The 14,448-nt window shown below is 35.1% G+C and overlaps 1 protein-coding gene and 1 long non-coding RNA gene across 2 annotated transcripts; both read left to right on the top strand.

Moving 5' to 3' along the window:
- Positions 1-1,774: 1,774 nt before the first annotated feature.
- On the top strand, positions 1,775-7,175 carry LOC135650416 (uncharacterized). The gene is made up of 2 exons (XR_010501523.1): positions 1,775-2,146; positions 5,459-7,175. It is a non-coding gene; the product is annotated as an uncharacterized LOC135650416 (long non-coding RNA).
- A 2,743-nt stretch (positions 7,176-9,918) lies between these two features.
- On the top strand, positions 9,919-13,708 carry LOC135650415 (putative disease resistance protein RGA4). Its single transcript, XM_065169726.1, has 2 exons — positions 9,919-13,371; positions 13,458-13,708. The coding sequence occupies exon 1, from the start codon at positions 10,124-10,126 to the stop codon at positions 13,352-13,354; it is 3,231 nt and encodes a 1,076-aa protein (XP_065025798.1). The 5' UTR covers positions 9,919-10,123; the 3' UTR covers positions 13,355-13,371; positions 13,458-13,708.
- Positions 13,709-14,448: the final 740 nt, after the last annotated feature.

The raw sequence follows: 14,448 nt of genomic DNA on the forward strand, positions 1-14,448 counted from the left end.
GCAGGTGTATTGGACCATGGCTATGAATTATTGATTCGGATGAACGATAACATCTGCTCATGTCGAATCATTCACATATAAAAGCTAATACCAATATCATCTGGAAATTATTTATTATTTATATTTAATATTTTTTTAAAAATAAATGATGAAGCTAGAAATCAAATTCATAATCTTATAGTAAACTATTAAAGTGATATATTTAATAACTTAATTCTAAGTTTTTCAAAGTTACATCAAAGGATAGTTTCGTTTTATCTTTGTGATTTTTTTTTAAAATTATTTTATGTCACGAGTGTATTAGACTCATCAATCCATATCGATCTATGACTATGATTATTGGTTAGGATAAGTCTAACATCAACTATCATGTGGGGCTTAAGATGAAGACTTAATTTGTTGTCTGTATTTATTTTTTTTTAAAAAAAATAAAGGATGAAACTAAGATTCAAATTCATAATCTTACAAAACTATGAAAGTGAGACATTCAATAACTTGATTCCAAGTTTTTCAACGTTACAATAAAAGGTGGTTGTTTAGCTTTATATTTCATGTGGGACTTAAGACAATGTTGTTTGTATTTCATAATCTTACGGAACTATCAAAGTGACATATTCAATAACTTGATTCCAAATATTTCAAAGTTACATTAAAAGGTGGTTGTTTAGTTTTATCTTTCATGTGGGTCTTACGATGAAGAGTTATTTGTTGTTTGTATTATATATATATATATATATCCCTGATCAACATTCATTTGCTAGGTTGAGCCATTGGCTGCTTGGAGGAGCGTTGAGAATATAAGTATATATGTCATTGTACTGTCAGTAAAAATTTAGACGTATCATTTAAAAATCAAACAATTTCAATTTAGCACAACATTGTTGTATAAGATAGGTAATATGAACATTGTTTTGTTCAAAATAAAAAATGATTGTCATAAAATTTGCTAAAGTTTAAGTTTCACATGATTTGTGAAGCATCGTTTTTTTTTTTACTTGTCAAAATATTATGGTATAAGAAAATTCGTATGAACATCGTTTTGTTGAAAAATATGACGATCATCATATTTGTGAAAAATAGAAGGTTCACCATATTTGATGCATAAAATTTTTAATTAAAATTTTTTTACTTTGAACGATATTAGGGAATTAAGAAGTCATATGAATATGGTTTACCAGTATTGGGACATGAAGCACATCTAATGCTAGCAGTCTTATGCAACAATGTTGAATGATCCTTGTATGGTCTCTTTGTCACAAGGCATATGACACCTGTCCACAAAATGGGTTTAGGAGCAAGGCTCCTCCATCAAATTTATCTACACTCATCCAGATGAATCATGCTTATGATTCCTGTGAGTGAAAGTCTATTATTCTTGAAAAAAGCTCATTAATTATTTTCTATACTTCATATCCTAATCTCCCTAAGAAATCAAGATTAAGTTTATGAATATCCAAAATAATCCTATCTTGATCGGGACTCGGAGCAAGCTTTTCGTAATATACCTGAAGGCATTGTTTTATTTTTATTTTCGGAACGATTATGAGGAGAATTTTTTTTATTATCAATCAATTACTGTGAACATTAAGTCATCTTATTATGATTTTTATAAAAGAAGAAAATTCTTTCACATCGCCCTCTTCAATGCTCATCGATGACGCCGTGAATTATTGGCTCTGGTGAGTCAACATCTCAGCCAGCTAATTGCTATTTATTATGATGCATGCTAATGGTATTGTATACTCTATATATGTATGTGCGTGTGTGTTCAAGGAACCACTACTTCCCCGTGCGAAACATCGAGTCTTGTTTCCGAGAGTGCGGAGATATTTCCCTTGTTTGAGAGATGGCAATGGTCCTGGATTCATTTGTTTCAAGATGCATTGAACAAGTGACAGGCTTTCTTGAGGGAGAGATATGCAAAGTGGTGGGCGTGAAGAAGGAGATCAAGACGCTACAGGAGAAGCTGGAGACGATCAAATGTTACCTCGAAAGTGCAGAGCGGAAAAGCCGTGGGGATCCCGGCATCGAGGCCTGGGTGAGGAAGCTGAAAGACATCATGTACGATGCCGACGACATCATCGATCTGTGCATGATGGACGGTGGCAAACTGTTGGTGGCTGGGGGATCAGCATCGGCTTCGGGGGTAAGCTTCGCTTTCAGCTTTGTTTCTTCTTGCTTTCGGTGTACCAAACACCGCCATGAGATTGCGGGTGAAATCGAATCCATTAATGGTAGACTGAAACAAATAGCTGAGCATACCTCCATCCTTAGTAATCTACAGTCTTCTGGTAGTCACCAACCCCAACCCAAAAAACCAACTGTACTTGAGACGTCTCCCTTGGAAGTCGAGGGGGACATCGTCGGGGGACAAATCGAAGTAGATGCTGATACTCTAATCAATGCCATGCTAGAGGACACCAAACAAAAATGTCGTATTTTTGGGATTGTTGGAATGGGCGGAATCGGGAAGTCCACTCTGGCACGTAAAATACACAATGATGAAAGGATCAGAGTCAATTTTCCCATTCAGAAATGGTTGTATATCTCTAAGAATTATTCGGAGACGAAGTTACTCAGAATGTTAATTCGGTGTGCAGGAGATGAAACCAAAGCAGAATCTTTTGAGGAAGACAGCAGAGCAGAAATGGAACCCAAACTTAGCCTCACTCCTTACTAAAAATTGGACTACGAAGATGTATCGAAATTTACCCTAAAATTAGTAATGGCATGGTACGAAGAGAGATATAGTAAATTTTATTTCTAAATATCTGTAGGTGAAGGTAGAACATTGAATACCGATAGAAAAATTGTAAAGAATTTAAATTTATGAATGGATGTGAGAGCAAGTCATTATGAAGTTTGTGACAGGATTACCCAAGACTACAAAAGAATATGATAGAATTTGAATAATAGTAGACAGATTTATTAAATCTGCTCATTTCCTCCCTGTTAACAAGAAGTATTCATTGGATAAACTAGCAATATTATATATTAAGGAAATTATTCGGGTGTTAATTAGCATTATCTCAGATAGAGATCTAAGATTTACTTTTAAGTTTTTGGGAAGTCTACAAAAATCTTTGCACATGTAGTTAAAATTTAGTATAGCTTTTCACCCCCAAACTAATAGTCAGAAAGGATAATATAAACTCTTGAAGATCTCTTAAGAGCATATTCTTTGGACTTTGGTGGGAGTTATGATATGCACTTGCACCTAATTGAGTTTTCTTATAATAATAGTTATCACTCTAGCATAAAAATGACTCCATTTGAAGCTCTTTATGAAAGAAAGTGCAGATCACATATATATTGAGATGAAGCTCTTTATGAAAGAAAGTACAGATCACATATATATTGAGATGAGATAGGAGAACGGAAGTTTTTGGGACCTCAATTAATTCAAAAAGATACTGATAATGTTCAAATTATACGCCAAAGATTATTAATAGCTCAAAGTTGTCAAAAAAGTTATGCAGATCGAAGGCAAAGAGATCTAGAGTTCGAAGTTGGTAAGCATGTCTTTTTAAAAGTGTCGCCAACAAAGGGAGTTATAAGATTTGGTCAAAGGGGAAGTTAGCCTCAAAATTCATTGGTCTATTTGAGATCTTACAAAAAGTCAGGCTTGTGACGTACAAATTGGCATTGTCCTCGACTTTGGCTAGCATCTATGATGTATTCCATGTGTCTATGCTTCGAAGATATATTAGGCATCCAACATATGTCATATCTTACCAACCTCTACAACTAAGAGATAATGTCATTTTTGGAGAACAACCAACCCAGATCTTGGAAAGGAAAGAACATATTCTAAGGAATAAACTTATATCTTTGGTAAAGATTTGTTGGTAATAGAGGTAATGTGGGAAAGAGAAAAAGATATGTGAGAGTAATATCCTCATCTATTATATTAAGGTGAGCTAAATTTGGGGACTAAATTTTCTATAGGATGGGATAAATATAATAAAATCAAATAATTAAGTTAGAAATTAATTTTTTTTCCTTACTTGCCATTGTAATTTAGGAAATCTTAATCTATTTACTTGTTTGTTATTATGAATTACGAAATAACTATTAAGCATTTCAAATAGGGTGATATAATATTCATTAGTATATTAAATAGAAATAATTTATATTAAATAAATAAGAAAATAAAAATAAATTTTCTTTAATGGAAGCTCACCTCCTCCTCTTTAAGAGGAGGGATTTCTCTCCTTCTTTCCTCACTTAACCGAGCCCAATAATGGGAGGAACGATGAGTTACACCATGGTGATGAGAGGTAAGTTTCTTTACCTTTCTTGAAAATAAAAGTTTTAGTTTTTATTTTGATTCTTTAAATATTATAAGTTTTGTAGTTTGAAAATAATTGTCAATTCTTTAAATGTCAAAATTTTTATTGTTGTACTAAAATATATTAGTTGAAGTTTTTTATTATAATGTTCTTTGACCCCTACTTAAGGTTTTTATTTTTAGATCTAAAATGTTAAAAATGTACATGTTTTATGTATTAAATATATGATATTTCATGACATTACAACTTATCTTTAATCTTATCTCGATTAAAATTTTTGTTAGATTAAAATATATTATCTAAATATTTTTGATATTCTTTGATCTGATATTTAAAATGTGCTATTCTGAATTATTTAAAATTTATTTGACTAGAATATGTTGAAATTATAAAGTATAATTTCTATTTGAATTTAGAAGATTATTTCCTCGTATTAAAGCTTATATCTTATTCTATCTTTTAATAAGTTATTATGTTTTTGTTTATATAATTGTTAGTGAATATATGTTGTTGTATGAAATTGGATATGAATTGGATTAAAATTGCTTACACGTCAAATCCAACCTATAGGTCAAGCCACAGCCCATTGGTCAGCCCAGTTAGTAGATCAGGCTTAGCCCATAGGCTAAGCCCAACCCATGGGTCAGGCTTTGGCCCGTAGGCTAACCCAATCTAACCATCATGGGCAATCACATGCGACGCACATGACTAATCCATGGGCCAAGGCTGGGCTAGCTTTGTGTGATATATTCCCAGTCATGTGTAATGCACATGACCAGTAGATGAGCTGGCCCAATCTTATTATTGGATCTGAGCCCAAATATTGATTAAACTAAACTAGGCTTGATTAATCTAGATCGATTTAGGGTGATTCCGAATTGATTGACCTATTCAAGTCAATTTAACCTAAACTAAACATAATCTAGTCCAAATTATACTAATCTAGGATGGTTCCAAACCAGTTAAATGAGGATTAGAGTTCGGTTCAGTTATATTATAGTAAATTGAGTTCAATAGAATCGATTGAACTAGAGTTCAAGTCAATCGATGGTTAATTTGTATTATTCGATATTGATGATATTTGAAAGAGATATTTTAAATGTGTTATTTCATTTCGATAGGGACATAACTAGTGTAAGATTATGTTATTTTCCTACCGAGAGCAGGTAGGGTGATTCCCTTTGGGGATTAGCAGGCCGTCAGACGTGGCGGTTGGACGGTTGCTCCATCCGTTGTTGAGAGGAACATGTCCCTACTTTGGCGGGTGAGGGACAACACTCCATCCACTGTTGGGAGTGCGATATGAGTTTGCCTTCATCCCCTATTGGAAGAATACAAACTCATCTCGTATGATAAAGCCTCTCCATCCGCTGTTGGGGGAGTACTTCTTCGGATATTTAATATATGTCAATATGATGATTGAATTTTGATCGTGTATACATTTTGAGTTAACTTTTGGAGTTCTTACTCAATGTTGCTGAATTTTTTTTATTTTTATAATAACATTCCTCTAGCACTAAATCGGATTCTAGTGGAGAGCGGATCTTCATCTATCGCTAGGTAGAACCACTTGGATTATTCTTGAAGTTAACATCACTATATTTAATTTTCTACTTATGATTTGATGAATAAAATATAATAAATATTTATAAATAAAATAAAAATAATATTTATCTACTTCTATGTAGAAAGATATTAAAAAAAAAAATTTACTGTTTCCTCAGCATCACTTACTATTGGGAGTCTCGTACAGTCTAAAAATTCGTAGTTCACATCAGCTATTGCATCCTGCAGACGTTGGCGTTCTGTCGAAATGTCAATGCTTGCTGATATTTTAATTGGATGATATATTGCACTGGTTTTTTATTGTCTTTTTAAATATCTGAGTCTTGCTTAATGATGTTAAATTTTCTGATGAATGATCTAATCTGATGTCCGTCTTTGAGGTCACTTTCATACGTACGTAATTGAGCAATAATTGAAGGCATATTATGTAGATTAGGTGGTTCAAGATAATAAATACATGTTGACTATACCCACGGGTTCTACTTAAATCACAGATGGGTGAAGAATCATTCCAAGAATAGTCAACAAGAGGATGTGACTGTGTGCATTAGACGTCTGCCATTAAATTTTAGAACCATGTTTCTTGCACGCAATAGTATTGCTTGTCGTTGTGAATTAAATAGATAATGCTACTTGATTTTAGTACCATGTAGAACGTTAGCTAATAGCTACCGGAAACCATGTTGGATTATATATATAGAAGTTCTCACATTCACGGATGGCGGCTTCGACTAATAAGACGCCAAACAAACTATTTGTCGCATCATATAACATCTTGTGGTTTGTGTTCCACAATTTAACTCCAAAATTTACGATGGTTTTTTTTCTTTTTCATTTAATCCCTACACGGTTTGAAAAATGAAATTTGTTAGCACACTTCAACAAATAATTGTTCTAAATTTGTTAGTACATTCGAAAACAATGGCTCTTAATGCCTTTAGTATCCTAATAGGTGTTCACATATATACCAATATAATTCAGGGCAAGTTTTATGTTCTGTAGGTATATGCATGTACTAAATTTGATAGATTGGTGGAGTCCATTGAAACTATGCACCAACTGTTTGTGTTGGGATTTACAATATATATTGTACCCGATGAGAGTATTAGTAAACAAATATGATTGGCCAATTGGAGACTCAACAGGCAAAGCCAAGTTATCCAAAAAAAAAAAAAAGACAAAAGAATGATGAGAGAAAATATTTCCTCTAACTACATACAGCGAGGTATTTTTTTAAGTTCCCACTTGGATCTGATGTATCTATGATATCATCTGAGGTATTTTTTTAAATTGAATGTTACTGAGATCTTAGTCGAATATGCCCATTGTACAAGTTTTGCAATAAGCATCAAAGATTTAGAAAAGTGGATCAGGCAATATCAAACTCAATGACCGGTTATTTATCAATAAGATTTTTTATCTTTTTATAGACAATAGTAGAGGATTGATAATTAAGAGAATCTTTTTTATTAATGTAATCTTCTAAAGAATCTAATGTGTCCTTCGCTAACAAAGCATCGTTTTACACTCGAGTCTTGACCGAACAAAATGCTCAACATATATAGCTTTTGTGGGTAAAATATATTGTTTGCTCGATGAACCATGATCAAAACTATTTGATGTGTTCAACGTGGCCTTTGTAGTTAAAGTAAATCCTTATGCTTAATGCATCCTAATATGATAAAATGTTTGATGTGATGTTAATGACAAAATATCTCCTTATACTAATGTGCTCTGACCAAAAGAAACAATAGACACACCTGATATGGCCTTCACAACTAAAGTATTACTTATACCCAATTCAACTATCCTGATATAAGAATTTCTATATTTGTAATGTACCCTATTCGAACAAATAATTAATTACTCCATGTAAGCGTTGCACATTGAAAAGAGTGATGATTAATTAGTTTGTAATATTTTGATAATATGATGCTATGATAAACTTATATAAGATTACCCTTCATTAAGTATTGTATAGGAAGTTGTGTGTACTTGAGTATTAAGTATTGTAAATTTTGTATAATTAATATAACTAATAAGAGAATCATATAGTATTTTCTGAAAGTACTTTAATTGCAAATATAGATATTCCATAATATTACATATTGCATAAATTTTTTGCATTTTATAGACTAATAAAATTTATTATTTTGGCTGTCATCCATAAGGCAAAGTAAACTATTATATTATTGTGAACGTCCATTGCAAGCTAACATTATGTTATATCACTGTGGTTGTCAGTTGACTTTTACAAGATAAAATATTATCTATTACTATGATTGTGCTGCATACTCAGATAAAATTATAACATGATGTTATACTAGTTAGATCTATTGTAATAACATGTTCTAATAACATGATGTTAGGTCTATTATAATAGTTAATTAAGTATAGTAAAATGGAATGATTATCTCCCAAGTCGTTGCCCCCTCCACCATAGTTGGATGGTGAGGAAGAGGGGAGATGGGAAGAGGAGAAGAGAATGATTAATTAAGTATAGTAATATGTCAATATGATAGTATAATTAACTATCATAATACTTGGAAATTGAGAAAAAGAAGAGAAGTAAGAAGAAACGAAAATAAGAAGAGGCAAAGATGAAGGAGATCGAGATAGGGTTGACGAATTCACTGACCCAAATCGATTTGTTGAATCGGTTAACTAATTCGAATTAGCTCAGTGAAAAAGTTTAAAATAATAATAATAATAATTTGTAAAGGAAGATAAAATTGATATTTATAAAAAAAAAAATATCCCTCCCTAATTTTTCAATAAAAAACCACCATCCGATAAATATCAATTAGTAATGACTTCTCTTGATAAATTACTTTTTAAAAAATCACTCTTGTCAATTTCAGTGAGATGTCATGTCGAAGAAAAGTCAATGCCTTCTAGATGTATGCTATTTGATTTTAGCAGTGTGTCGCTTGTAGCTAATAGCTACCAGCAATCATGTGGAATTAATTAATTAATTATATATATACAAGTTAAACAAATTAACTATTTGTCATATCGTAAAATTATTACGTATAATATCGAGCGGTGCACTTGTATAATTTTTAATTGGTTTTTTATATTTTATACTTGCGTAATTTGAAAATGACATATTTGTCATTACAATTTTCAATATAACGTATGTTCGTATGTGATAATCGCATTAAAAAAAACCAAGTAAACCATTTTTAATCATGATTAGCTTTAGTTTGTTTTAAGTTAAATAATTATATGAAAATATAATATATCTGAGTTTCAAAGTATAACAACATGAATTAGAGTTTGAAATGGATTTTGAACTTTTAAAGGAATATGCAAAGGTTTTGATCTATAAAATAAATACTTATAGGTGAGATTTGTTCAATGCGACAACATATTTGAATATCATGATATTTTAGTTTGTTGAAATTTCACAAATATAATTATAATTAAATAAAAATCTAACTAAATTGAGTTGAATTGAGTGATCCAATAATCTAATATTATCCAACTTCAAAATGCGAAAAAGATTATTTTATTCCATGTGACAATGCGTTGCAACTGCATAATCATTTGTACCCTTTTTCTAATCTATGGAGAGGTTAAAGAAAGATATAGAATTGATATCAACCATGATCTCATTTGTGATATTTAAATTACAAATAAAACATTTTCACTGAATAAAAAAAAGTTAATTTTTGAATAACTCTAAAACCGAATAAATCATGCTTATGATTCCTGTGAGTGAAAGTCGATTATTCTTGAAACGAGTTCATTTATTAATTTCTATACTTTATATCCTAATCTCCCTAAGAAATCAAGATTAAGTTTATGAATATCCAAAAAATCCAATCTTGATATCCTAATCTCCCCAAGGCATTGTTTTATTATTATTATTATTATTATTATTATTATTATTATTATTATTATTATTATAAAGTCAACCGTAAGCTGGTAACTTAACAACGTCATATTATTATTATTTTTATTAAAAAAGAAAATTCTTTCACAGCGCCCTCCTCGATGCTCATCGATGACGCCATGAATTATTGGCTCCGGCGAGTCAACACCTCAGCCAGCTAGTTGCTATTTATTGTGAACGAAGGGATGCATGCTAATGGTGTTGTATCGATCGGTCATGCTCCTCAATGCAATTTATTCTTTTGATGAAAATTCGATCGGTGTAGGCATTAAGCATCATACGTAAGTGTGCTCGAGGAACCACCACTTGGGGCATCGAGTCTTCTTCCCGAGAGTGCCGAGGCCTTTTCCCTGTTCGTCCTCGAGAGATGGCAATGGTTCTGGATACTTTCGTTTCGAGATACGTCAACGATGTGGCAGCTTTCGTGGAGGGAGAGATATGCAAAGTGCTGGGCGTGAAGAAGGAGATCAAGGCGCTGCAGGAGACGCTGGAGACGATCAGATGTTTCCTCCAGGATGCCGAGCAGAAGAGCCGCAGCGGGGATCCCGTCATGGAGCTCTGGGTGAGGAAGCTGAAGGAAGTCATGTACGACGCCGACGACGTCATCGATCTGTGCGTGATGGAAGGGGGAAAGCCCTTGGAGGTTCGGGCGTCGGCATCAGCCTCAGGGGTGGTAAGCCTTCCTTTCAGCTTCGTCTCTTCCTGCTTTCGGTGTACCAAATACCGCCATGAGATCGCAGGCCAAATCGAAGCAATCAATGATAGGCTGAAACGAATAGCGGCAGATAACTCCATCCTTGGAAATCTACAGCCCGCAAGCCAACAACTCCACCCTAAAAAACCACCTCCACCACGTGAGACGTCTCCCTTGGAAGTTGAGGAGGACATTGTGGGGGAACAAATCGAAGAAGCTGCCGACGATCTAATCAATCGCATGTTGGAGAACACCGAACAAAAGTGTCGTGTTTTTGGGATTGTTGGAATGGGTGGAATCGGGAAAACTACTCTGGCAAGTAAAATATATAATGATGGAAGGATCAAAGCAAACTTTCCTATCCAAACGTGGTTGTATATCTCAAAGGATTATACGGAGATCAAGTTACTCAGAGAGTTAATTCGGTGTGCAGGAGATGAAACCAAAGCAGAATCTTTTGAGGGAGAAAGCAGAGCAGAATTGGAACCCAAACTTGCCTCGCTCCTTACTAAAAAATTATTTCTCGTGTTGGACGACGTGTGGAGTCCAAATGTATGGACTGATTTCCTGAGGAAACCACTAAGTAAGGGAGCAGGTAGCAGCACGATCTTAGTTACCACTCGAATCGAAACAGTGTTAAGTGGTATGAAAGCCAGCTATATGCACCAAGCTGAGAAAATGGATGATAACAGCGGGTGGCTGTTGCTTGGGAAGACGGTATTCGAAGCTGGGGAGGAGGATGACATGCGTAGGTTGGAGGAAGTAGGTAGGAAAATTGTTAGAAAATGTGATGGACTTCCTCTTGCTATCAAAGCTATTGCAGGGGTTCTAATTTCCAAGGACAGAAGCACAGCGGAGTGGGAACAAGTCCTCGAGAATGACGCATGGAGTACGAACCGTCAGATCGACGAAGAAGTTCCAAGGGCTTTGCACTTGAGCTACGAGGATCTACCATCTCATCTGAAACAATGCTTTCTTTATTGCTCGTTCTTCACCTGGAAGGTTTTTCATTACAATGATATTATTCGGTTTTGGATAGCAGAAGGCCTTATCGTAGAAGCAGAAGGTAGGTTGATGGAAGATGTAGCTGAGGAGTACTATTGGGAACTAGTTTCGAGGAATCTTCTACAAGTGGATCCATCGTATATAAACAGGATCATGTTTTGTATCCATGACCATTTACGAGCGCTCGCTACATACTTGATGAAAGACGAAGGATTTTCGATTACAGTTGGTCAAAGATTAGATATAAAAGCCAACGCGAAGATTCGTCGGTTGTTGATATTTAACATGGGAATAAAATTAGTACTGTCGGATCACATCATAGAAAAGAAATGTTTGAGAACTTTAGTGATCAGAGACTCCCACTCAACCATCACAATTGAGGATAATGTACTCGAAGGGTTACCAAATTTACGAGTATTGGATCTTTGTAACACATCAGTCGAGAGAATTCCAAATTGCATCGGAGATCTATTGCACCTAAGATACTTAGATCTTGATATAACAAATATTCATGAGATACCGGAATCAATAGGGTGTCTTGTAAACCTTCAAACTTTGAATATCTCAGGATGTAAACACTTGTACAAACTTCCCATGACCATCACTAGACTATATAATCTAAGGAGTCTCGTTGTCGAAGACACTCCTCTAACTCATGTACCGAAGGGAATCGGGAAATTGATAAATATTAACATACTCCAAGGATTTGTGATCGGTCATGACAATCCGACGAACGAGGTGGACGAGACCGGGTGTGGATTAGAGGAGCTGCAACCTCTTTCCAAGCTAAGATATCTGAGTATATACAGGCTAGAGAGGGCAGTGACGGCAGCGTCGGCACTAGCGGAGAAACGTTCTCTTAGGGAACTAATTTTAAGTTGGATGCCACCAGAAGATGGGGAAGATGGAGATGCCACCGATAGTGGTGAGGATAGAAGAGCAACAACATGGAGAAAAGAGGAGCAAATCCAGATGGGAGCCGAGAAGATATGTAATGAACTCTCTCCTCCTTCAAGCTTACGAACTCTTGTCATCGTACGATTCCCGGGTCGACAATTCCCAAACTGGATGATGTCGTCCTCCCTGGGCGAATCACTCCCTAACCTGCAATACTTGTATCTTTCGGTGTTCCCATCATGCGCAGAGCTCCCTCCTCTGGGCATGCTGCCCCTGCTGAAATATCTTAAGATCATAGGAGCCAAAGCGGTCATGACCATTGGGCCTGAGTTTCTCGGCCACAGTTTCCCGGGAACTTGTGCATTTCCCAAACTTGAGTATTTGGAGATCAACGACATGCCCAACTGGGAAGAATGGTCACTATGCGGTGTGGAGGAAGGTGGTCACAGAACACACCTGAAGCTGTTTCCCAATCTAAAGGAATGTTGTCTCGTAGACTGTCCCAAACTGAGAGCTCTTCCAGAAGGCCTATCCCACGCTACCAACTTGAAGGAATTGCACATTTGGGGAGCTCACAACTTGAGAGAAGTAACAAAGCTCCGCTTGAGTTACAAGCTGTCTGTCACAGATAACAAGATGCTGAACAGAATATCCAACGTTGCCATGAAGTATCTGGAGGTGGAGGATTGCCCCAATCTAGAGTACGTGGATAATCTCGACAAGCTGCAGCACCTGGTCCTGACATGTCCGGAACATATGGATCAGCTTCCCCCGTGGTTATCCCGCTTAATTGATCAACAGCGCCCTAATTCTGCACAATGGAGTTTCCGCAAACTTGAAGTGTACTGCAACATAGTGCTGCTAAGGAGCTGTCTCGAGGGCAACGAGCATTGGAACATCATCCAACGGATTCCAGATGTCAAATTTCAAACTGATTCCGAAGAATACATGCGATACATCAAGGATCCATATAAGTATGACACAAATGTACCTCCAGAATAAGGGCATTGGTGTTCCTTGTAAGTCATTTTCTTGGTTCTATCCGATAACTGAGCTATATATGTGTGTATATATTCTCTTAATTCTTTTGTTGATTTCTTTGCAGGGTCAAAGAAAGGTCTCTGCGCCAGTTTATGCTTCCTTTATATAATATTTTGCGAATAAAGGTATTTGATGCCGGGATTTAATGGTTTCATCTTTTTATTATTTATTTATGATAAGTTTTGATTAACATATGAATCACGGTGTTTATTGGACTGTGGGTTGCTTATATCAGATTATCATTAAGTTTTTCTGAGTGTGCGGTTGAAACATGATGGATCGGTTATTGATTAAATTATATAATTAATCTATTAAGATCACTGTATGTTTAGATTATTTTCTATGTTATTTGGATTGAAATATTGAGAATTCTTACCGAGTTGTTAAATCTATTGTACATCCTATCCTATGGGTTGATTTATCATGAATTAGATTATGTGATAATTATGAAATCTAGTTTATTTTGATTCTGCCCTTGCAATCAAAATCTACATAATTATAACATTGTACTATCCGCTGGATTGGAAGCGTTACACACCACCTCGTTCATCGTCTACCAGGTCAATAATGAATTCAGAAGCCACTCTGTTTAGTCATTGTGGTGTTGGGTTGCAGCAACCCTCAACTTCGTTCTCGTACCGACATATGGATGACCTTCTTTCTTAGTACATGGCATGGAATGCATTCCATGACCTCGTTTATTACATTCATATTTTTCCTTCTCATGTAAATGTATTCGGGATCAATATATATATTCGTTCGTTGGAAACCTGAAATTAATATGATTTAGCTGGTCTTAGTTACTCTTTGGAACGCTTGTAAGCCTTAACTCCGGTCCATTGGAAGTATGAAATTAATATGAGTCTGCAGCGAAGGTTGGAAGCTATCAGATATTACGTTCAAGATGTGGAGCGGTAGGAGCATCGCCACCGAGCTACGAGGATTTACCATCTCGTCTAAAACAATTTTTTCTTTATTGTTCTTTCTCTACGAAGGTCTTTCTGTATTACAAGGGTATTGCTCCGTTTTGGATGGCTGAAGGCTTTATTGTAGAA

This window comes from Musa acuminata, chromosome BXJ3-10, assembly GCF_036884655.1.
Source record: "Musa acuminata AAA Group cultivar baxijiao chromosome BXJ3-10, Cavendish_Baxijiao_AAA, whole genome shotgun sequence".
Classification (NCBI taxonomy): Eukaryota; Viridiplantae; Streptophyta; class Magnoliopsida; order Zingiberales; family Musaceae; genus Musa; species Musa acuminata.